Here is a 25,119-nt window from a genome sequence, read left to right as displayed (position 1 = left end):
TAAGGACTTTGGGAATTTAGAGGACAGGGTAGTTTTGATAAAGTTGGAGAACATAAAGTAGATTCTTAGAGATGGGAGCAAGATGTTTGACATATTTGATATAGGAAACAGTAGAAACAAAAACAGGGTGGATGTAATAATTGGGGGGCATCTACTGAATTTGGCTTATCTTCAGGGTATTTAAATGCATAGTCAGTGCTTGTAGGCAGTTGAAAATGGGGTTGAGCCAAGGACAGCTGTGACAGTGCCACCTTCTCACCATTCCACCTGCCCAGCCGGCTAAGGAGAGGCATGATGTGGCACTACTTTGGCACTTCTTTCAAGCCTCTCCTTCCCTCCCCCTCAGTTGCCTTGAAGTCTCTGCTGTTTGTCAGAGATTTGCAGACTCATGGGGTTTTTCTTTGTTGTTCTTGTTTTCTCATCATTCCATTGTGATACTAAGAAACTAAGAAGCTTAATGAAAAAATAAAATGCTTATGTTGTTAAAAAAAAAAAAAGAAAATGGGGTTGAAATTTCAAGGTAGATGTCAGTATCAAGGTTAGAAGTGTTTTTTTAATAAACTGCTGGTTCCTGAAGAGTTCACTCACTGAAGACGGTTTTGGTTGTTATTCACAAAAAAGGAGAGACATGAGGTTACTTGTGGGAGAAATCTCGCCCTAGGTTTACGTTATAGTGGGAGATTAAGAGTAGTACCTCTTTTGCAGGGGGTGGGGAGAGGTGTTAGGTGTATTCTCCCTCTAAATAAGCCAGATTCTCAACAGGTCGTTTCCTGTATGTGTCAATAACTATTTAAACTTCATGAGAGTGTTAACTTAGTATTTGAAAGAGGTTGTATCCTCTAATGTATTTCACACCTAATGCATATTTGAATATGCCTTGTCTTTGACTTCTTTTTTTTTTTAGTACTGGATACTTTGCTAGAAATGCATTTGGTTTTGTTACCATTTAGACATGTCCAAATCAGGAATTTAAATCTAACTATAAAAGTTCAGTTGTGTTAAAAATATATCTGTTAAAAAATTGTTCCCCTGTGCTAATTATATTGTCACCAAATAAAATGTGCAAACACCGTGTGGTGACAGGCTTATTGCTAGATGTCTTGCCTAAGCATGTCGAGCATGCATGTGCTTATTGCTTTAAATGATGTATGAAGTAACATAATCACTGTTACAGTTCTGGCCTTCAGCCCTGCACGGTTTTTGTTGGCTGTTTAGGCAGGACCCTTCTCAGGGTGACTGTCATGGTGAAATTGAGACAGGCAGAAGTGCCCCCACAAAATTCATTCAAAGTAGAATGAATTATGTTGCTAGAGTAGGGAGACTGGGGTGTGATCATCCTACGATGCTAACAGTTTCTCCCACCTCCTTGCCCCCCACCCCTGCTCCTTTTTGTTTTCTTCTGTAGGTCAGCCCCAGTTGATGCTGACAGCAGGACCCAGTGTTGCAGTCCCTCCCCAGGCACCTTTTGGTTATGGTTATACTGCACCACCCTATGGGCAGCCACAGCCTGGCTTTGGGTACAGCATGTGAGACGGAAAGCTGATCCTGTAGTCGCCTATTTTCGTACCGAAACATCGTCTCTACCCGCTTCTCAGTTTATAACGGGGGAAAACAGGCACATGTTCTTGTAACCTTTATTTCATGAAGGACTACTTTTTGTTTCTAACTGTAAACTTGGATCACGTATGTTAAAAGCTTATTTCACATTCCACATCATTTTAGAATTTATTTTCAAAGGGGAATAGTTTCAGTGTTTTATTCACTTGGGCTTTTTTTCTTCCCCCTCATTCTTTGAAGAAGTGCTTAATATTCAATCTGTTGTGAAGAACCTGATTTGCACTCCGTAGTGTTTAAAGAAAAAAAAAAACTCTAATATTGAATCTCTTAAATTTAGTGTATGTAAACAGCTTACAGTATGTATTGTCTAAATGCATTTAAATCTCTTTTATTCAAAGAAAAGCTAAAGCAGAAATATTGGTATGTGACCATGCAAGACTGTCAATGCCAACAAAGACAACACTAATCAGCATATCCTACACTGGACTGCAGTGCTCTCCAAATTGTTTGAAAAATGCATTACAGACAACTTGCCTGACTTTTAAATGAGCGTAAAAGGCCCTCTAACCTATGCAGGTTTCCTCATTACACATATAGAAAATGCTAGTGTGGTTTTGCTCACTTCATATGTAACAGGTGCCCTTATGTTGTGCTGTATCCTGTGCTTTTTTTGTGGGACCATTCCATTCAGGAACAAAGAGCACCATGATTCCAATCTGTGTGTATTTACTAACCCTTCCCTGAGGTTTGTGTATGTTGGATATTGTGGTGTTTTAGATCACTGAGTGTACAGAAGAAAGAATTCAAACAAAATATTGCTGTTCTTCAGTTTTGTTTGTGGAATTTGAAATTACTCAAATTTAAAATAAATTACTGGACTGTGGAAATAACATGTAGAATGGCAGTTTTACTTAAATATCTCTCAAACTTAAACCAAAAGAACCATTTCATATTGGATACTGAGGCAGTATAGGAAGGCATGAGAGCAAAAGTGGAATGAAGATTGGGACGTGTGAAAACACTGCATTACACTGCGTGCACTCCAGTAGTTAATAAGGTACATGCAGTTGTCTAAAGAACCAGTCAGTGCTGAAGTGGGCTACACTTCTACTACCTCCATCATTTTAACCAAGGGGGCACTTTAGGTGTTTATCTAAGTATTTCATTTATGAAGAGATCATGGATGTTAAATTATATTGAAGTAAGACTATACAAGCATGTAGTTAACATGCTGTTCTTCAGCATGAATTGTAAAGGCCCCCAAATTGTGGGTATTTTAAGTTGATTGCTTTTAAACCAGTGTTTGAATTCAAGTTTTTTTGCTTATGGCTGAGAATGTTACTCTAAGTTCATTTCACTGTTAATTCTCAATAGTTAGAGCCCCCTAACCTAGCTTTGTATTGTTCTGTAACTCTAGGTCAAGCCATTGACCATAAACTCCACAGAATGTTTTTTTAAAACTTAGAACTCCTGCTTTTCCCCACCTTCACCTCCTCCCAACCCCCCAATCTTCCTATAGGAAATTATAGTATTAGTTGAAAAAATCCCTTTTCCTTCCTTGGCTTGTCATAGGGAAAACACCTTGCTGCTCAGGTCCTGGGCATCCTGTTGTTTCTCCTGGATCTCAGCCCCCTTCCTTCATCTTTGTCAAAATCAAGAGATTTTTCTCTTTTCCCTTCCCATTTAATAGAAACAAGTTAAAATACTTTAGTAAAGGTTTTCTTACAGCATACTTAAAGAGTTTTGTTTGTTTGTTTTTTGAAGCCTTGTTTTAATCTGGTGCTATGTCTGTGATACTGAGTTGCCCCTTAAAACCATCCATAATGGGCTACAGTAGAAAGGGAAACTGATGCAGGATATAACTTAGGTTCAAATTGAGAGCAAGCTGAACTTCTGAGCTTGTTCCTTCACCTGTAAGTTAACACTATGAGTAATTTTCAGGATTATTTGTAGGAGTATGTTTAAATTACAAAACACCTAGCTCAATACTGGGCAGTAGTAAGTGCTGTACAATAAGAGACAATGAATTGGTAATAAACTGTAATTTAAGGGATCTTCCCTAACTTTCCTCTGAATAGGATGATGGTCGATGGTCTGGGAGAAGGAACTAAAAACAAAACCAAGAGTACTAAGAGTTCTTTACCACTCTCTAAAGGTAACTGAAACAGGAGGGAAGAAGGGGCAAGAGATTCATAGGAAACTTTTCAGGAGGTAAACAGTTATCTGCCTCCCTAGGAAGAACACTTCTTCCTCTTCCTCCCTAGTATCCAAATATAGACATTATACCAAAAAAAAAATCTGATAATTGTTGACAGTCATTTCAACAGACATTGGTACAATAGCAAGAGACTGATGATCTCCAAGTAGGGCTGCTTTAATTTTCCATAAATTGATTTAGTCATGCAGATATTCTCACTGTCATGCAGGGGTCCCCAACACCTGGGGACCTGTTAGGAATGGGGCCTCACAGCAGGAGGTGAGCAGTGGGTGAGAGAGTGAAGCTTCACCTGTATTTACAGCCACTCCCCATTGCTCGCATTACCACCTGAACTCCACCTCCTGTCAGATCAGAAGCAGCATTAGATTCTCATAGGAGCATGAACCCTACTGTGAACTGTGCATGCAAGGGATCTAGGTTGCGTGTTCCTTGTGAGAATCTAATGCCTGATGATCTGAGGTGGAGCTGAGACAGTGATGCCAGCGCTGGGGAGCGGCTGCAAGTACAGATTATCATTAGCAGAGAGGTTTGACTGCAGACTCTCATCAAAACCCTATGAGTGGCAAGTGACAACAAGCTCAGGGCTCCCAGTGATTCTGCATTATAGAGAGCTGTATAATTATTTCATTATATATTACAATATAATAATAAAGTGCACAATAAATGTAATGTGTGTGAATCATCCCAAAACCACCCCCTGCCCCCACCCCAGTCCGTTTAAAAATTATCTTCCATGAAACCAGTCCCTCGTGCCAAAAAGGTTGGGGACCGCTGCTGTAGCGGTTCTCAAACTTCTTCTTAGGATCCTTTTTATACTCAAATTACTGAAGATCCCAAAGAGCTCTAGTTTATGTGGGGTTTTATCTATTCATACTTACTGTATTTTAGTAGTTAAAACAATTTTTTTAAACTATTAACCATTTAAATATGACTAATAAACTCATTGAACGTTAACGTAAGCAATAATGAATTAACCATATTTCCCCAACCAAAAGTGAAGCAAGAAGAATGGCATTGTACTATTTTTTACAAGTCTCTTTAAAGTTTGTTGTAACAGAAGACTGCTGGACTCTCATAACTACTTCTGCATTCAATCTGTTATGTTTTGAAGTATATGAAGAAAATCTGGCCTCATACAGATATTTAATAAGGAAAGGAAGGAGTATTTTAATAGCTTTTCCAGATACTTGTGGTTAGTTGAAATGTGGACTCTTTTTGTAGTTATATCTGCCAAACATCCAGGTCTGGTTAACTAGATTTTGTCAGTTCTTGCAAGTAAAAATGTTTGATGACAAAAGCAGCTAGTTCAGCTCAGGACTCAGCCACAAGTGTTTTTCCTCAAGATGACAGTCACACTTCAGTGTGCACCAGAAGCGTTTGATGTTACATAAAATATAAAAACAAACAGTCAAGGATCAAATTTAATAATTTTTTACTGCTTCTTCAAGGACATGAAGTGAAATTTTTTAAACTAAGTGTAGGGTAGTGAAAACTACAATGACAACTGGTACAGGTAGGTGCCCCTGCCTTGATTTGTGAAAGGTGCCAGCAGTATTACCCACCATTGCCTTTTTATCATCACTGCCAATGTCAAAACAGTGGAAAAGGAAAAGAATGTCTTAGTATTAGGAAAATTGTTTTGACCCCCTGCAAGTGTCTTAGAGACCCCAAGGGCTCTGCAGAGTATACTTTGTGAACCATAAGATTATGAACCCTATAAAATAAATATGAAAGTACAGGTGAGCTAGAAAACAAACATGATGTTTCCATAACTACCAGAATTTGTGTACTATTCATCCTAGTAGATATGCCATGATTTATTAAAATAATACTTATATCAGCCACGGCAGGCCATCCTGTTGGGAATGCACTTTTGAACCTAGAACCATCAGTCTCTGAGGCAAGCCTCAGAAATTACCGAAGCCAGAATCATACATTTAGGATTGGGTTCTTTTCAACTCAGTTACATGCTGTTGCATCACTTTCCAATCCAGTATAAACATTCTATTTAGAAACAGTTGCTATTGTAGCATCCTTCACAGTTACAATTTCTTCTGTGCTGTCAGATGCCAGTGTAAACTATAAAACTGACAAAATAGAACCTTTAAGACTGGCTGCAGTAGTCTTTAGTGTTCTGCCCAGACTCCACTGACCTTGGAGCTTGCGGTTGTGCTATATTACTGCCTACGTTGAAGTTAACTGCTAACTAATGCTAATTGCTGAAGTTAACCATGGAGAGCTGCAGTCACTTAACATGTGCCTGTTACCAAAATTCTCCCTGACATCATCATAGTTCTTAGGGATATACTGAAACTAGAAATCCTGTCAGGATCCCTTTTTGCAAAAAAGCAGTCAGGAAGCTATGTGGCTCTTGGGAGCTGGAACCTTCATATTCTGGGCAGCTGGTATAACGTAATTATTGGAATTATGTCATGCTAAGTGTATAACGATCAAAAGGGAAATAAGGTGCCCTTAAATAATTGTCCAGTTCTTAAGTTCTAGGTAAAGAAATAGTGGGATGTTGGGCTAAGCTACATTCACTTTACAATTACCATAAATTCCTACGTGGGCCCATTATCACCTTCAAGGTCCATATAAGTCACTTCGCAAGTTTCAATGCCTTCATTGTTAGGAAAGGGGGGAACTAAGGAGATGTAGGACCACTGCTGAGAAACTTTAGCCAGTGTGGGTTAGGGAGTGAACATGAAACACAGCACGGGTGGGTTATATCAGTGCTATAAAACCTCAGCTTTAAGACAAAGTTAGATTTTAAACCCATGATCTATTAATAATATAGGCAGTCATACAAAAACTGAAGGCAGGAAAAACAAACTACAGTTTGCACCTAATGGTAGTACCCCTGACCCCTGATCCTCCAAGGTGGGTAATAGAAGAGCTATTAACACACAAAGGGACCAAACCACACATAGGAAATGCTGTTTCCCACCTCGTAATCAATTTTATTGTGACCTTTGCCTCTCATCTTAAATATTTCTTGTTTCAGCACCCATCTCTTGAACCACCAGGACTATTTATTAACCAAACTTTTTTTTTTTTTTCAGCGCAAGATAACTGTGTAACCAGGCCAAGTACATGATAGAAGAACACAGGAATGGATTTTCATCTCAAGAATACATAAGTTGGGGGAAGAAACTCAGCTTTTATTGTTAGAATTTGACAGTTTCAACCCCTTGTGGTGGTGGGATGACCATCATCATACAATATTCCACCTAGTAAAGTTTTAGGTGGCCAGTGACCTTATCAATTAGGTCTACTGGTCCTGGCCCAATTCCTAGAACAGTTCGAGAGCCTGGTGCAATCTGAGTACGTCCTGCATCTTCGATTAAACTTACAGTCAGTCCCAGAATTTCTGCATGGGTCAATAATTCAACTAGAGTTTTTTCATCAGGAGCTCTGACCACCACTTTGGGCTGGCCACAGTTTTCCCATTGTTTGAGTAATTCAGGGTTTCTCCTTCGAATTTGCTTGTAGGCAGAAACAGCAGCATGAGAGCACTGGGCAGCCACTTTCCCTTTTCCCATCTTTAAGTCACTTCGAACCACAAGGATCATTTTGTACTCCCCACCCTCTCCTAAGATGCTTGCTTCTGTTCTGGTGTCAGTGTCTGTCTCGCTCACTGAGCTCTTGGGGATCATTCTAAAGCGTTCTCGGAGTCTCCAGCCCAGGCACATGCCACAAGCAATGCCGGCAGCCATGCTGAGTGCACCAGGATTAGTCAAATATTCCATAACCAAGGGTTTGGAGAGCATCTGAAAGGAAAAGAAAGTTGTCACTATCTAGCAGTGGAAAGTTACAGGCTTATCAGATAAAACATCCTGACAGTATATAAGCAGCAATATTTTAATTCATCCAGAAAAAAGGCAAAATATGTTTTGGATCTTAGGCATGTACTATTTTTTCTCCCCTGCGTACTAGAAAAGGTTCAATACAGGTGAAGCAGTTTAGGTCATTTTGAATCTCAATGTGAGGAGTACATCTCTTTCTTGGATACAACAAAGCTCCGTTCCTCAATTTTTGCTAAGTCTTGTGGAGAAAGGAAATGTTCTGTTTTACCAAGATGCCTAAAGGATCTAGAGAAACCAAGATTAACTCACTCTTTCTGGAATATAGTGAGTGCTTATTTACTTGTGTCTTCGTACTGCATTAATTCTTAATGGGGATGGTACCAACCCCTCAGAGAAGTTCCTGGTTGTCACAACAACGGGCCTGGAGTGAGGTGCGCTGCTGACATTTACTAGACCTTGGCATGGAATGCTAAAAGCCTTACACGTGAAGATTTGTCCCACTGGACATTACTGTAGATGAAAAACTATTAATGTCTGAGAGTAGAACCCAATTTCATTTTGCATACGAACACAAAGTATTTTTTGCATAGTTTTAACACTCAATTTACCAGTAGTATAACTATCATATAAATCAAAGGAAGATAATCCTTTATCCTTATTATGTTAGAAATTCCTATTACCCCAGCAAAGCTGTTCATGGTATTTGAATCATCAATAAAGCACTTATATCAGTCTACATTTGAGACTGTTGGATTCATGACGCTTCAGTGTATAGGCACAAACAGTCATCAGTTTCTTCTAGTGGAATAAATAGTATCTAAGCATTTATACATTGAAATACATGGGGCCATCATGTTTGTAGAACTTACAAGTGGTGCCCTTGGAATTGTACAGTGCATAATCTGTGTGGCATAGATGGCAGTCCTAGAAATACATATTTTACCATAAAGTTCTTTTTTATTCTCTTTTTTGTTAAAATTAGAACATATTAATGTTTTTGAAATTATATGGTAGGCAAAGTATGCAATGTTATCAAATATTTTAAAATGAGAATATAGGGAATCAAACTTTTTGAGATGTAATTCACATACTACAAAATTCACCTTTTTAGCATACAATTCAGTGTTTTTTAATATATCTACAATGTTGTACAACCATCACCACTATCTAATTCCACTAGTAGTCCCTTCCCATTTCTCCCTCACCCAGTCTCTGGTAACCACTAATCTACTTTGTCTTTATGGATTTGCCTATTCTGGACATTCATATAAATCAAACCATACAATATGTGGCCTTTTGTTTCAGGCTTCTATCATCCAGCATGATATTTTCAAGGTTCATCCACACTGTAGCATGTATCAATACTTCATTCCTTTTTTTTTTTTAATTTATTTATTTGTTTTTGGCTGTGTTGGGTCTTCGTTTCTGCTCGAGGGCTTCCTCTAGTTGGCGGCAAGTGGGGGCCCCTCTTCATCGCGGTGCGCGGGCCTCTCACTGTTGAGGCCTCTCGTTGCGGAGCACAGGCTCCAGACGCGCAGCCTCAGTAGTTGTGGCTCACGGGCCCAGTTGCTCTGCATCATGTGGGATCCTCCCAGACCAGGGCTCGAACCCGTGTCCCCTGCATTGGCAGGCAGATTCTCAACCACTGCGCCACCAAGGAAGCCCCTTCATTCCTTTTTTTACTGATGAATAATATTCCATTGTATGGGTATACCACATATTATTTATCTGTTCATCAGTTGATGGACATCTGGGTTGTTTCTACCTTTTGGCTACTATTAATAATGCTGCTATAAATACAAGTTTTTGTGTGGACATTTGTTTTCACTTGTCTTGGGCTTATACCTAGAAGTCTCACTGCTGGGTCATACAGCAACTCTGTAACTTTGAGGACCTGCCAAACTATTATCTAAAATGGCTATATCATTTTACATTCGTTGCAAGTGACTTTATTTTTTTAAAAACTGTGTGTTGGGCCTGGTAGGGTTGAGAGCGCTTCTCTAGTGCCTTATGACTGAAGTCTCTAATTCAGAAACAAAAAAACCAATGCCTTTGCAAACAGATCTTCATATAAGTCATGGCTGTCTCCAGATCTCAAAGAAGGATTGGGAGGATTATGAGATAAATTGGGCTAACAGACCTTCAGTAATTGTTAGAGAATGATGGAGTACACTTAATATCTGAAGGAAAAGAAAATGACTATAAATTCTTTTGTCTCCAAACTATAAAAATATAATTTAACACATTACACTGCTATACTATGTATCTTGCTTTTCTAAGTCAAACGTACAGTTAATAAAAAAGTGAAACAACCCAATGTCCCCACATTTGCAATGTCAAATTCAAACCCTGCCCTCCCCAGAACAAAACTAATTTCCCTGAAATTGCTACTTAATTTTATAAAACCTGTATCTCCACTTCCTTGGAGTCCATCAGAATCCTTTACTATTCAGTTGCTTTCTGAACACCTACCAAAAAATCTCTGCATTTTATAGTAGTTCATGCATCTCCTTCTCTAGTTGGATCCTGTCTGGAGCTACCTTTTTTTTTTTTAAATGGTTCAATTTCTCCATATCCTCACTAACACTTGTTATTTTCTTTCTTTCTTTCTTTTTTAAAATTTATTTATTTTTGGCTGGGTTGGGTCTTTGTTGCTGCGCACGGGCTTCCTCTAGTTGCGCAAGCAGGGGGCTACTCTTCACTGTGGTGCATAGGCTTCTCATTGCGGTGGCTCCTCTATGTTGTGGAGCATGGGCTCTATGTGCGTGGGCTTCAGCAGTTGTAGCACACGGGCTCAGTAGTTGTGGCTCGTGGGCTCTAGAGCGCAGGCTCAGTAGCTGTGGTGCACGGGCTTAGGTGCTCCGCGGCGTGTGGGATCTTCCCCGACCAGGGCTCAAACCCGTGTCCCCTGCATTGGCAGGCGGATTCTTAACCACTGCACCACCAGGGAAGTCCCTGGAGCTGCCTTCTTAAATGGCCAACTTTTACAGATACAGAGGCAGGAATACCAGGACAATGTGGTGAGGAACGTATTTCCAGAAGCTGAGAGCACTCTGAGACAGTCCATTAGTTTTGGGAAAAAACTAATGTGGGGTAGTTGTGGGGCAGAAGGTAGTTTGAGGCGGGGTCAAGAAAGAGAAACAAAGTGAAAGCAAAGCAGAAAGAAAAAGCAACAGATACAAGGGGCTGTGAAGAAAAAGGAAAGGTTTTTTTTTCCCTCTTAGGATGGAAAGATGAGTATATACAAATGTTGAACATATTTATATGTTAATGGATGGACCCAGAGAAAAGGTAGGTAGATGCTCAAGATAGGGAAAGAATAATTAATAATACAAAGCAGTAGGTGGGAGGCACCTAAGTCCCTGTGAAGAGATTTGGTCTTGGAAAGAAGGGACATCTTTCCCAATGTGACAGGTTTAGATGCAGGTAGGGCTGTGGATTTGGAAGCAGGAAATTGTTTCTTGGAGTTATTTTGTACAAAAGTCAAAGTTGAGAAGAGGAAGACTGAAATAAAAGTTACAGCAAAACACAGCAGGATTGCAGAGGAACATTGAAAACATGGTTAGGATTAGTAATGATTTTATAATGGTACCATACCTACCAGTTATGATCTTCTCCAGCAGTACTTAGCAGCCTGAGTATAGGTAAAAATATAGAAGAGATGACTTCATACTTCACAGAGAAAATAGAAGCCAGAAGACTAAAACCACATAACCTCTGCCTCCAAACATATAAACTAAATCTGCTGTACCTATATACTTCCTTCATCCTCCCCATCTACGACAGATAGTTGGATTTATCCAAGTTTGAATTCTACTAAGAGTAAGCACCAAGATAAGGGGCATAAGGGAATTTAGGGTGAAGGCAAGAATGTTTGAAATGATAAGCCATGAAATCCACATTCTTATAAAATGATTTAAGGACAGGAAGGTGACAGAGGATATGCACATGCTATTAAGAAAAGGTATGATGGAAGTAAGCTGGAAAGGCAGATGGCTGTGGTTAGAGAGAGATGTCTGGGGTTTTGAGTTTGGAAATGGAACATTATAACGTGATGGAAAGTCCCGAGTGTAGCTACAGAAATAGGTTATCTGAATTATAGTCAGAAGTGTGTCATTAAGCTCATCTGCTTTCTTAATTCTTTTATTTTTATGATATATTGCCTCTTTCCTCCCACAAATATTAACTGGTTCTGCTCTAGGATCTGGGGGAATACAGGAGCACACAAAGGAGAAAAAGTCCCTTCTCTCATGGAGCTTATGTTCTGGTAGTGGTTTAGAGATGACTCAGTCCTAATTTTGAATTTCTTTCATTTTATTTTAAGAAAACTTCATGTTGTCATAGCTCAAAGCTTCAGTGGTACTTTGAAAGTATTGTGTCATTTGATCGACATAACTGTAAGAAGTTAGCATTAATTCTATATATTGAAAATGAGGAAACTGAGGCAAAGAGAAGTTAAAAAAAACCCAAATGTTTGCTGACTTCCTATGTACCAGACACATACCTTGTGAGACTAGGAATACGGTGAACAATACAGGCCACTGCCAGTTGTTCAGAGATGAGTGGAGGAGAAGACAAATAATTACATGGCTGGTAAATGTTATGAAAAGGCATTAGGGAGAACTTCCTTGGTGGTCCAGTGGTTAAGAATCTGCCTTCCAGGACTTCCCTGGTGGTGCAGTGGTTAAGAATCTGCCTGCCAATGCAGGGGACATGGGTTCGATCCCTGGTCTGGGAAGATCCTACATGCCAAGGAGCAACTACACCCGTGTGCCACAACTACTGAGCCTGTGCTCTAGAGCCCTTGAGCCACAACTCCTGAGCCCACGCACCACAACCACTGAAGCCCATGCACCTAGAGCCCGTGCTCCACAACAAGAGAAGCCACCACAATGAGAAGCCTGCGCACTGCAACGGAGAGGAGCCCCTGCTCACCACAACTAGAGAAAGCTGGCGTGCAGCAACGAAGACCCAACGCAGCCAAAAAACAAAAAAACAAACAAAAAAAAGAGTCTGCCTTCTAATGCAGGGGACACAGGTTCGATACTTGGTTGGGGAACTAAGATCCCACATGCTGCGGGGCAACTAAGCCTGCGTGCTGCAACTACTGAGCCCACGTGCCGCAACTACAGACCTTACGTGCTCTGGAGCCCACATACTATAACTAGAGAGCCTGTGAGCCGCAACTACTGAGCCCTCGTGCCACAACTAGAGATCCCGTGCATAACAACTACAGAGAAGCCCGTATGCCGCAACGAAGAACCTGCGCACTGCAATGAAAGATCCCACGTGCCGCAACTAAGACCTGACACAGCCATAAATAAATAAATACATACATAAATATTTTTTTAAAAAAAGGTGTTGGGGAGTACATAAAGTGCTTTAGCTCAGTGTAGGAGGTCAGGGAAGGCCTCGTCAAAGAAATATTTAAAATGCAACAAAGGATCGGTAAGAAGATAGAAGGATGGAAGATCATTTCAGGCAGAAAGAACACCAAGTGGGCAGGCCAGAGGAGAGAAATACAATATGTCAAATGACCTGAAAGCAGTCCAGACTGCTGGAAGGTGGAGAGAAAGAGCTGCAGAGAACAAAGTGAGAAAGAAGGGCAGATCACAGAAGGCCTTGTAAGCCATGTTAGATGGTTTGGAATTTACCTTAAGGACAATGAGAAGCTGCTGCAGGGAAATGATTTTTGTTTTCTAAGAGATCACCTGGGACTTCAGTATAAAGAATGAATTAGAAGCTGGTAAGAACAGACACAGGGGATTGATCAGGAGGCTGCTATAATGTAATCATAGTAACAGTTAAAAATTGCTAAATTAGGTTTTATATTAGGTGTACATTAGGTATTGACACTCTACATGAATTGTCTCCTTCAATGTTCCCAACAGTCCTTTAAGGTAAATACAGATTATCCCCATTTTTTCAGATGTGAAAATTGGGGTACAGAGAATATAAGTAGCTCACCCAAGTTCACAAAGCTAGTAAATGGTAGCCTGACTCCAGAGCCTGTGTCCTTAACACTACTCTGTTGCCTTTCCCAGTAGTCTAGATGAGATGACAGTCACTCAGAGAACAGTAGTGACAATGGGAAAGGAAAGAAGTGGCTGAGGCACACCTGTATGATTTGGTGACTCACTGGAAGTCTGATGATAAAAGAAAGGGAGAAGTTTAGAATGACACCTAGATTTGAACAAATGGAGATTGCAAGTATACTATTTACTGATGAAGGGATTCTGGTGAAAGAGAAGGTTTGAAAGTAAAAGATACTAAAATCAGTTTTAGATATATTACGTCTGGTTTGACCAAAAGACATCCTGGTTGAGATGTCCAGGAAAAAAAAAAAAAAGATATATCATTTAAGAGGTCAGAAGATAAGCTTAGGCTAGAAATACATATTTAAAAGAAATTAATATATAACTGAGATTACTGAAGTGATGAAAGTGGGTAAGGCCACTGGGTCAAGTATATCGAGGGAAGAAATGGCTAAACAGAACCTTGAGGAAACAAGCATTTAGGGATAAAAGGAGAATGACAAGGAATGACCATCATAAATGGTTAAGTCATCAGCACCTAGTTTCAGTCCTCTTTCACTGGTGTGCCTAAAATGGTGACAGGCTGTACTGACATGGTACTTTAAGGCTCTAGACGCCTTTGCAGCCACAAAAAAAGAAAATAAAATTTAATTCTTACTAGAACCCACATCATCTCATAATGCATCTATCATTTAGTTACTACATGATGCTTACATATCAGCAGGACTTCTCTCTGATAATCTAACAACCAGACTACAAATAGAACAAATATTCAATTATATATATATATATAAATACACACACACACACAAACTTCTATGTCAAGAATTAGAAGGATTCTCTGCACCAATTTCTAGGTTGCAAAATAACCAAATATCCCACATACCAGACTCAGGTACTATCTGGAGAAAGGAACTACACATGAGTATATGTTGAACATACTCGTCTAAAAGGTCATGATGGAAAGTTTCGCATTTTCTCAGCTTTATTTAAAAACAGATATACCAGTAAGAGTCATCATAAACAGAAAGCAGAAAAAGTTCCAGAAATAACCAAGCTTGTTTATCACTTCTGTCCCATATCTTATGAGGTCTCTAATTCTAAAATGTTGAAATTAATACTAGCATCTCTATTCTTTACCATGTTCTAATCTCCTATCAGCCTGATCAGATCAACATCTAACTCCTGTAAAAAGTGTTTCAGCCTGTCCCCTTTTCTGCATATCTATTATAAACATGTATCAATAAACCCAGTGCTTGAGACTAAGGTAAAAATAACTATCTTAGTCTCATAGACAATCCCGGGCAATGACGGCACTGCCAAAAGAACATGTCCTATAAAACCCTCCTCTTGGTGCCTTCTAATTTCTCAGCCAGATTAAACCTCTTTCACCAATGCTCATGATTCCATTACCTTCTGAGGCATGCTACCCCCATTTATCCTGTTCCACTGGCTACCGCTCCTTGGCCTTTTCCAACCTAAAAATCCTTCCTCTTTGACCCTTAAACCACTGCCTCACTTTTCCTCTTCCCTTCATCTCTAAACTTCTTCAGTTACCTGTCTCCCTTCCCCACTCAACTGAAACTGCTAAGGAATCAGACACCAGTTAATTGCCAAACGCAGCTGCCTCTTTTTAGGCCTCATCTTGAGTTTTCTGCACCACTCACTGACAACTTTTCTTTAAGCTTTCTTCCCTTGAATTCTTTAACCCAACGTTCACCCTAGTATCATCCTATCTTTCTGATACCTTTTTTCCAGTCTCTCTTTCTGGTTGTATGTCCTCTGTTGTCTCCTGCTGTATGTATTATCCAAGCTTACACATTTGGGCCTCTTTTCAGTCTGTACCTACGTTGTCCTATACAGCAACCATTAGCCAAACGTAGTCATTTAAACTTAAATTAAAACTAAATGAAAATTCAGTTCTTCAGTTACATTTAACAATATTTCAAGTGCTCAATAGCTCAACAGCTTAAAAGTGGCTAGCTGCCACTCTATGAGTTAGCGAGATATGGAACATTTCCATGACTGCAGAAAGTTCTATTGGACAGTGCTGGTTTATATACTCTCTTTCCATTCAATCAATTAATCAAGCAATATTTACTGAGGGCCTATTGTGCACAGTTCTGGACCCTGGAGAAGAGCACTGAACAATCTAGTAGGAGGAGATAGACAATAAATAGTTTGTGAAATGAAGAATCTCACTCATTCCTGAATTAACAAATGCTGAGGATTCCTAGAGCGTCTCCCTGGGCACCACACTTGAACTTCCAACTTCTGCTAGATTTTACCACTTAGATGTCTATGAAGTGGTCTAAACTGTGTCCTACACTGAACTCAGTATCTTCCCTTCCCTCTCAAACTTCCTGTAATCTTTCCATATTTGGTTCACTTGTGCCCTAGTTCATCCTAGTCCATCTGCCATTATAATTAATTGTACTTCTAAAGCACAAATCTGATCCTGTAATTTCTCTGCTCGAAAATCACTGGATAAAAGCCTAAGGAATAAGGAAACCAAGTCCCCCTAAAACTGAGTCCCTTACCGAGTTTATGATTAATCTCTCTAACCAAAACTTTATCCCTTTTCTTGTCCGCGGTGACCTCAACCCTGCACTAACTGAATACTAACCAACCAGAGTTGATGACTAAAATTGTTGTCAATAACACTGTCAATACACTAAAACTGCTGTTGTAGATATCATCTACCACTCAGGTTGTTTCTCCAGGGCAAGATGAGCTAACAGACCTCGAGCCATAGACCACCTGGCCAGAGAATCATAAACCAGAGACATCCTGACTCCTGAAACTACAATTAAGGAAAGTCACAGAAATGTTACAAGATGATTAATTCCAGCCTCTTTGTTCTTCCCCTTTAAAAAAAACCCTAACTCAAACACCAAGTTGGAGTGGATTTGAAGCTTGTCTCCCACTCCCTTGCTTGGGGCCCTGCAATAAAGACTGTGCTTTCTTTCACCACAACCCGGTGTTAGTACCCTTTGGGTACCCGTTTGCTACCCGTTGGGTGAGTGGACCCAAGTTCGGTGGGGTAACAATAAAACATAAATCCCTTTGCAGGAATTCAAAGAACTACGCAATTTGGTTTCAACCTACTTTATCCTCCTCTCCTGCTACACAGTGTACTATTCAGCCACACCAAATGACTAGGTATTTTCAAGCAGCAATCTCTCCCTGAAATAATTTTCTCCAATTAAACACACAAAAAATCCTCTTCACCCATGAAGGTGTAGTTCAAACCGAACCTGTCTCTTAAGTCTTTACCACCCCCCAGTCAGTCTTAATTATTTACTTTCCAGAGCCGCTGTAACAATAACACATAACCACTGTAGAGCATAATTCTCAACGTCTAGTACAGTGCCTGGGATTGTTAACGTATTAAATACTCCTTTAGACATTATGTCTGTGTGACACAAGGAGGCAATTTTTCGATCATATTCTTGGAGGCCTTTTCTTTCCTCGTAGGACTCAACAACTTGCTACGCTGTGGGTACTCAATAAATACTCAGCAGAGTGTGAGGCCTGCTCGGTATTTTCTCACATTCGGAACGAATCCATCAATGCTGCCTCAATGGAGGCGTTGCCTGGGAACTAGAAATTCTGGGTCCTTCCCCTCCCCAGCAGCTTGGTCCTTTCTTCCAAAAGACGACTGGCCGAACCGGAACAGTGGCTCCGGCGGCCACTGGGCGGAAGACAGTTTACGAAGAAGATGAAAGGGTAAGGGGGTGGTTATAAAATTAGATAGGAAGAAACATTCCAATTGGAGACAAAATGAAGAACATCCCCCTACCTGTGAGAGGCTGACCTACCTAGAAAACCTCTCCTCCAACTCAGCTGCGGCTTTGTGTTCCTCACTTCTGGGTAACAGACTCTTCTCTCGCGCGAGTTACCCCTTCCGGGGTTCCTTGACAACAAGTTCCGGATCAAGAACCGCGAAGAGAACAGTCATTCTTCCTCTCGCCCCGCCCACAAGTCCCTAACCCACACTCGAACTGAAATCCCGCGACTGTCAGCTGAGGGGGTCGAAAGGAGGGGGGAACGTTTTTCTTCTGGAGGCGGTCTCCCGGAGGGGAAACGGACCGGAAGTGACGTAAGCTAGTTCCGGTTGGCCGGAGCCCTGCGGCGGGTGTGAGAGTCAGTCGTGAGCCGCTTCCAGGATCCGAGATCAGGAGATCCGGAGAAGCCGGAGTCAGAGCGGGTAGGTAAGCGAGAGCGGGGAATTGGGGACGGACGCCTGAGGCTATCCTCAGAGCTTGGCTTCTTCTGCACTTAGACGGTGCAGATCTAGGGCACCGTGATTTTGACTTCAAGCAGTGCTTTAGAGCGCTGCTGACTGTCTCAGTCTGGCAGTAGATATTTGGGACACCTCTCCGTAGTTGGCCACCCGTACTGGACTCCCAACCATTCCCTCTCATCAAGGCGAACTTGGAAGCCGTTCTGAGCTTCTGTAGAGTACCCATCTCCTCTTCCTCTCTGGGTGTCTAGGACCTTAGAGTAAACGAGGAAGGTCTTCCTTGCTGATGACCAAGCTGTTTCTCAGCATTCGTCCGTTGGTTTCTTGCCCCCCCCACCCCGCCAACCACTAGCACATGATTCTGTTTTGTAACCATTTCTAAACAAAATTCAGACGTGCAAGTGCCTTCTAAAGCGTTGGTGGCCAAGGGAATGGGGCCTTCCCTCCGTAGATCTCTTGCAGAGGACCTTCACGTTATTTCCCACTACTTTCATGAAGAATAGCGTTCTCTGCCTTTTCCAAATCCCTGACCCCCTGAATTTCTTTACAGTGGAGGTATTTGCAATAAAACATGAAGGTTAGCTTAATCTCTAAACTTTCAGTAAGCCGTATGTGACCCTGTGTCACGCTGCTTAAGATTATTTGTGACCTCCAGTAAGTTTTGCACTGTTGTCTTTTGTTTTCCTGCAAATTCATGCAAAACTCTCATATAGGCTCTGGCACTGTTTACCAGTCTTGATAACATAGCTCCTTTTCCTAACTTTAATGTCTTTCAGTTCTCCTTTGGGGCTTGTCAGAAATTCTGTAGACAGATTGCACTGATCCTTTGGAGAAGTTCGTACAAGTATTTCTAATGTTGTAATGATAGAGAATTTAATGTTCTGCTACTACCTATTAATTGTATTATCATTAGCCCTGATTTTCGTTGTGTATTCTTAGCATAAATGATGATAGTAAGAAACTGCTATTTACTAGGCAACATTTTATGCATTATAGATTATTTTTTTATTGACCTTTGGAAGAGGTGGTGGTACCCAGACAAATGTGACAAATGTGGCCAATTTGTGTACGTGTGAAATGACTCTACAGTAGAAATCTTTTATATTTTACTTATTTGCCTGTATTATTTTAAAACACTGGAGCATTTTTTTTCCTTTGAGGAATATATCCTACTTGATTAATATAGTTTAATTCCTTGATTCACAGTCCAGAATAACCAAGTTTCTGAAATACTTAAGTAAATGTTTTAATACCTTTTAGCAATTTAATGCTTTAGAGCTAGTTTAATCAATTTGTTGTTTATTTACATATTGTTCTTATTTTTGAGTTAGAAATTTTTTTCACACTTGTCTTTGAAGCGAGGCAAAAAATTTTTGAAATGTGGAATTATATAAATTAGATGTTACTATTTTTAACAGCTGGTAAATTTGCTTTTTTACTTTATAACTGCCACACCTGGTCTTATATTCTTTTTGTTCAGTCCAGTTATCCAGGGACTGATTATCCAAACTTTCTCACTTTCCAACTTCTTCCTGCCTTTGGCTTGAATTACCAGTTTTTAGGATTGCAAACATCATTAAACTTTAAATCAGAAGACCTAGATTGGAATCTTGGCTCCAACACTTATTGAGCATAGGTTGGCAAGTTACCTAACTTTCTGAGCTGATCTGAATTGTGTTGATTAAAGTACTGCTCACTTCATAGGATTTTTACAGCGATGAAGGGAGATAGTAAATGTGAAATCACTATGTAAATGAAAATATGGTGATATTGTCATTTTACTCTGAAAGCAGGAAATATATCAGTGCAGAATACTGTTACTTTGCATCATTTCAAAATTTGATGTTTTATATTAAGTGTGTTATTTATCTGAAATTTGTCACACACTTTCCTGAGATGATCTTTGCCCTCCTTTTGAACGCAATAAAAGCTAATCAGGAATAGTTTGAAACTGTAATCCACTGTATTAGTCACCTTGGTTTATAAGTAGGTGACTTCAGAATGAGTTTAGTTTTGCATTTGGGAGTTTAAATTTGATCCTTTTTGGCCATCAGGTATTGTTACTTAAGAATTTCCACGTGCAGAGGAAGTTGAACTTTTGGGCACTTACATATAGTTAACTAAAGCCTTACTTACTTATATTATTTCACTGAAACCTATTGAAAGCAATATTTAGAATTAGAAGCAACCTCTGTGAACACAGAGTTAGATTCTTCTCATCTAACAGAGGAGAAAATTAGGGCCCAGAAACAATCAGTAATTGGCTTGCCTGAGGTCATATGGCTTAGGTAGCGCCAGAGCCTGAACTGGAACTGAGGTCCCAAGTGTTCTTTCTTTCTGCTAAGGTTGTCTCCAGGCATCTTTATTTGGTTTCGCAGTATTTCTTGGTTTGCATGAAAATGGTTTTCTTATGTATTAAAGGGATCTGTATGTGTATGTACATTTTTTTCCCTTTTTACCTGATTTTCAGTCTTGTAAATTCTAGGAAAACAAAAACTATGCTTGGCAAAATTTGTGGTGGAATGGAATAAGGATAGAAAAAAGTTAGTTCTGTTCTTCAGAATAGTTATTCTGAGTTCATGCTTCATTACTATCAGGTATCAAGGTGTCTTCTTTCTGGCAAGTGGAAAAGACAGAGGATCTTTGTAACACATGTCTCTACTGAGTGAGTGTCATTGCTAATGATAGGAGGAAACTATAATAATTTCTTTGCTCCTGATAAAAAATTTTCCCAAGCTGTTTGTAATTTTAATATAATTATTTCATTCTAGGTAAATAGCCACTGTAGAAGAGTTTATTTTTTGTCTTGGTGAGAATCCTTTTGCTTCCATTGATTTCACAAAACTTGTTTAGTCTCTGACTATAATTTAAAGAGTTTGTCAGTGTTCCAGAAATAAAAAAATCTTCTTAGTAGGTCACCGTGGTGTTTTCTCTTGTTCTAGAGGTTCATTAATAAAACCTTGGTCTTTATAGATTTTCCTGGAAGGACTACGTAGATAGTGTTAAGAGCCTAGGCTATGAATTTAGATTGCCTTAGTTCAAATTCCAGGTCTACTACTGTGCAACCCTTGGGCTAGTCTAGTTACTTAACCTCTTATTATCTCAGTTTCCTCCTAGATATTGAAGTTAGTACACACCTTTATTGTTAGGGTTAAGTGAATAGATTTAAGTAAAGCATTTAGAACAGTGCCTGGCATATAGTTAACCATGATTGTTGTGTCATCATTATCATATGGCCGCAGTTACTAAGAACTTTTTCCAGCCCTCTTTCGAAAGCATATCTTTGTGTTCCTGCTTACTTGATTATTGTTTGCTCATTATTAATGAAGTTTCAGTAAATATATGTATATGTATATATTCACATTTCGTGAATGTTTTACAACATATGCGGGATTCTTAACCAAATGAGTCATTCTTGTAGGCCATTATCTCAACCTTTTTGTGTTATTAACAGTTTACATTATATGTGTAAGCCACAACACAGAATTTGAGAATTGAAATTTGGGGGTTTGATATTTAACAATGTCTTCTAGCACTTACTTTCTTTGCATGAGCAGATTATTTTGCAGTGATATCTATTGTCATATTTATCTGTTCATTCATCCAATCAGTGAACAAACATCTTGTGTCTTAAGCCTTTTACCAGGTTCTGGGAAAAACAGTGGGGAACAAAAACTAATAGATATTTTAGTTAGGAGCCTGACAGAGAGAAAAAAATAATACAAAAATGAAAGAATAAGGGCTTCCCTGATGGCGCAGTGGTTGGGAGTCCGCCTGCTAATGCAGGGGACACGGGTTCGTGCCCTGGTCTGGGAGGATCCCACATGCCGCGGAGCGGCTGGGCCCATGAGCCATGGCTGCTGAGCCTGCGCATCCGGAGCCTGTGCTCCACAACAGGAGAGGCCACAACAGTGAGAGGCCTGCGTACCATAAAAAAAAAAAAAAGGAAGAATAAGCACAGTGTCATAAATGTTATGAAGGAAACAATCAAGGGTCTGAGAGAGATTTAATGTGGATATATGCTTGTTTAAGACTCTAGTATCGTACACCTAGAATATAGTGACATGAGATGAGATAAGAAACATTCATGGTCCAAGTTATGTAGAACTTTGCAGGCCATGAAAATGAGTTTGGATTTGATTTTGAGTGTAATTAGGAAGTCATTCTACAGTTACAAGTAGAGTAGTATGATTTATAAGTAGTTTACTCTTGCTCATGTGTGAAGGATGAATTGAAGGGGACAAGAGTAGAAATGGAGAGAGACGTTAGGAGTCCATTGAGTAGTCCAAGCGAGAGATGAAAATGGCCTGGACCAGAGTGGTGGCAAAAAAGTGGAGAGCAGTGGGTGGATACTACATATATCTGGAACAGGATTGGTCCTGGATTAGATGTGAGGTGTAAGGAATTGAGAAGAGTCAAGGATGGCTGTGCCTCTGGATTCAGTAACTTGGTGGATGGTTGTGCCAAGTAGTGGGAGAGGGAAGGTTTTGGGAGGGCCAAGTTTGTTACAGGAAGAGGGCTGGGGAGGGAGAAAAAAGCGCGTGTTGAATTTGAGGTGCCTGGGAATCATCTAAGTGCTGCTATTAGGTGTTCCAATCTAGAGGTCAGGGCGAAAAATACAAATTCAAGCTAGTATTTTAAACCGTGCAGCTAGATAAGTCACTTGGGGGAAACAGGGAAGAGGAGAGGTCCCAGGTCAGGTAAAAGAGAGCTGGCAAAGGAGACTAAGGAGTGTTTAAAGAAAGAATGATGGGGTACACAGAACTCATAAAAGTGGTTCCACCTAGAGAGTACTAGACAGATGAGGGACAGAGGGGAGCAAGATTTTTCATTTTTTAAAAATTTTATATGTTAGAGCATGCGGAAGTCTTTGCTTATTAAGAATTCTCTTAAGAAATGGTCAGGTCTGTCAAATGCCACTCTCTGGTCTATATGAGGAGAGAATAAAGTCCAGTAAGGTTGAATTGGTTGATCTGACTAGCTACTTCTAACCTCATCATTGTTTGTTTTTTTTTTGCGGTACGCGGGCCTCTCACTGTTGTGGCCTCTCCCGTTGCGGAGCACAGGCTCCGGATGCACAGGCTCAGTGGCCATGGCTCACGGGCCTAGCCACTCCACGGCATGTGGGATCTTCCCAGACCGGGGCACGAACCCATGTCCCCTGCATCGGCAGGCGGATTCTCAACCACTGCGCCACCAGGGAAGCCCTAAACTCATCATTTGAGTCTGGTTCCTTCCAGAAACTTTCAGGTCACCACATTTGAAAAGCGTTTAATCAAGCGAATATACAAGATTCTTCTGCTCCTTATAAGTTTTTAAGATCTATTTAGAGGAGATATTATTTTTTATACATATTTTTCAATTTTTACTTTAAAGTAATTATAGGAAGTTGCAGAGATAGTACAGAGTATGATTGATAGCTGTATGATAATTGCATGTTTAGTTGTTTTTTTTTTTTGAGGGGGGCCCCGCACCATGTGGCATGCGGATGTGGGATCTTAGTTCCCCACCCAGGGATCGAACCTGGGCCCTTGGCAATGAGAACATGGAGTCCTAACTACTGGACTGCCAGGGGATTCCCTAGAGGAGCTTTTAGTACTGCTTCTATGGGGCAGAGGAATTTTCTTTAATTTTTTAAAATAATCAGAGAGTATCTATAGTATTTCTATATCTATGAAACTGTAAGTTTTAGAAACTTAAGTGTTTGAATTTATCAGTAACCTTAATAACTATTGGTAAGTGGAACATGCCAGACAGACTCCTGCCTCAAAGTCTTTGCACTTTTTTTTTTCTTTCCCTACAGTGCTCTTACCCATATTTTTCCATGGTCCTTTTCTAATGTCAGATTCTCAGATAAAGCTTCTCTATCCACCCTGTTAAATATTGTGCACAGACACATACATATGCACACATACCAAATTTCTTTATTTTTCATTTGTAGTACTTACTACTATCTGATAATATGTTTGAATATTTGTCTGTTTACTGCTGTGTCTCTAGCATCTCACACTGTGCCTGGCACATAGTATGTACTCAGTAAATATTTGTTAAATGAGTAAATGAAAAATTTATTTTCACAGCTGTGTAATATTTCATTGTACCTTAATTTATTTATCTGTTCTCCTGACAGTGGACATTTGAGTAGTTTATAGCTTTTGCTATTAAGACCAATGTTGCTAAAAATATTATTGTACATATTGGCTCTTCACATGTGCAAGAGGTTCTTTTGGCTATGTACCTAGGCATAGAATTCTAACAAGGGTATGCCAGTATTCAGCTTTACAAGTTGTTTCCCAAACTCTGCTATTGTCGTCCTTCCTAATTCTTGCCAAAGAATGCATGTAAAGAGTGATGTAGTGGATTATAGATTCTTCTCATCATCGTATGCATACCCCTCTGCAATATGATTTTACTTCTAGAGTCTCTTATTCCATCCCTTGACTCTGTACTTGGCTTTGTGACTTGCTCTGGCCAAAGGGACATCAGCAAGTGTGACACAAGGAGAGACTTGAAAAGCACTTGTACATTGGGTCCTGTCTTCTCTTACTGCTCTTTTGAACCCAGAGCCCACCATGTGGGAAAAGCCCAGGCTAACGTACTGGGGCATAGAGGACTAGCTGGACCAAAACAAGGCATCTCAGCTCAGACCTGCCTAGCTTAAGAGCCAAGCTAGCCCAGAGCAGAACTGCCCAACCTAATTCACAGAATCATGAAAAATACTAAATGATTTTTTAAGTTGCTAAGTTTTGGAGTTACGTTGTTAAACATAGCAAAAGATAATGGATATACAACACTGTAAATTAACTATACTCCAATAAAAATTTACAAAAAAAAGATAATGGATACAAATGATACCTCATTGTGATCTTGGTTTATATTTTTAGGATGTCAGTGAGGTCAAGTAGATCCTCTGCTGTGAAATACCTCTTCATGTCTTTTGCCTGTTTTAGTTTTGTAGGATTATTTGTCTTTTTCTTAATAATTTAAAATTATTATCTGCCTACTAGTCCTTTTCGGTTATATCTTTCTGTGGTTTGTCTTCTCACTTAAGATATCTTGTGATGAATTTAAATTTTAATTTCAATGTTGTCCAATTTATCAGTCTTTTTCTTTATGGTCAGCTCTTGCGTATGTCTCAAGAAATCCTTTCCTACCCCAAGGCAGAAAGGCATTTATGTTTTCTTCTGAAAGTTTTGCTTCTTGACTTTTAAATCTTCAGCCCATTTGGAATTAAATTTTATGTGTGGTTCAAAGTAG

General features: G+C 39.8%; 3 protein-coding genes across 6 annotated transcripts in view; 2 read left to right on the top strand and 1 right to left on the bottom strand.

The window, feature by feature from the left end:
* CLTC (clathrin heavy chain) overlaps nucleotides 1-7,547 on the top strand; it is a 66,291-nt gene extending 58,744 nt beyond the window's left edge. For both annotated transcript variants that reach the window (XM_030881768.3, XM_030881769.3), the window contains one exon: nucleotides 1,406-7,547. In XM_030881768.3, coding sequence (XP_030737628.1) covers nucleotides 1,406-1,530 — 125 coding nt within the window. In that variant the 3' untranslated portion in view covers nucleotides 1,531-7,547. The remainder of the gene's footprint in view (nucleotides 1-1,405) is intronic.
* PTRH2 (peptidyl-tRNA hydrolase 2) lies at nucleotides 6,916-17,659 on the bottom strand. 2 transcript variants are annotated; one of them, XM_030881789.3, is made up of 2 exons: nucleotides 17,419-17,659; nucleotides 6,916-7,545 (listed from the first exon to the last, which is right to left on the bottom strand). In XM_030881789.3, exon 2 carries the CDS (start codon nucleotides 7,543-7,545, stop codon nucleotides 7,006-7,008), a length of 540 nt encoding a protein of 179 aa, XP_030737649.1. In that variant the 5' UTR covers nucleotides 17,419-17,659; the 3' UTR covers nucleotides 6,916-7,005. The 2 variants fall into 2 exon arrangements, with proteins under 2 accessions (XP_030737649.1, XP_030737648.1); XM_030881788.3 differs by having other exon boundaries at nucleotides 17,438-17,654.
* An 8-nt stretch (nucleotides 17,660-17,667) lies between these two features.
* Nucleotides 17,668-25,119, top strand: part of VMP1 (vacuole membrane protein 1) — a 130,102-nt gene continuing 122,650 nt past the window's right edge. The window contains exon 1 of one of the 2 annotated variants that reach the window (XM_030881786.3): nucleotides 17,668-17,826. The gene's annotated coding sequence lies outside the window, so the exon portion shown is untranslated. Of the gene's footprint in view, nucleotides 17,831-25,119 lie in introns of both variants that reach the window. The other variant, XM_060290920.2, reaches the window with a different exon arrangement.

This window comes from Globicephala melas, chromosome 20 (genome assembly GCF_963455315.2).
Source record: "Globicephala melas chromosome 20, mGloMel1.2, whole genome shotgun sequence".
In the NCBI taxonomy this organism is placed as follows: Eukaryota; Metazoa; Chordata; class Mammalia; order Artiodactyla; family Delphinidae; genus Globicephala; species Globicephala melas.
The sequence above is the reverse complement of the archived record's forward strand: the minus strand, read 5'-3'. Positions and strand labels throughout refer to the sequence as shown.

Excerpts from the sequence above, each read along its gene's own strand:
- PTRH2 (XM_030881789.3), bottom strand. The coding sequence starts at position 7,545 with ATGCTCTCCAAACCCTTGGTTATGGAATATTTGACTAATCCTGGTGCA.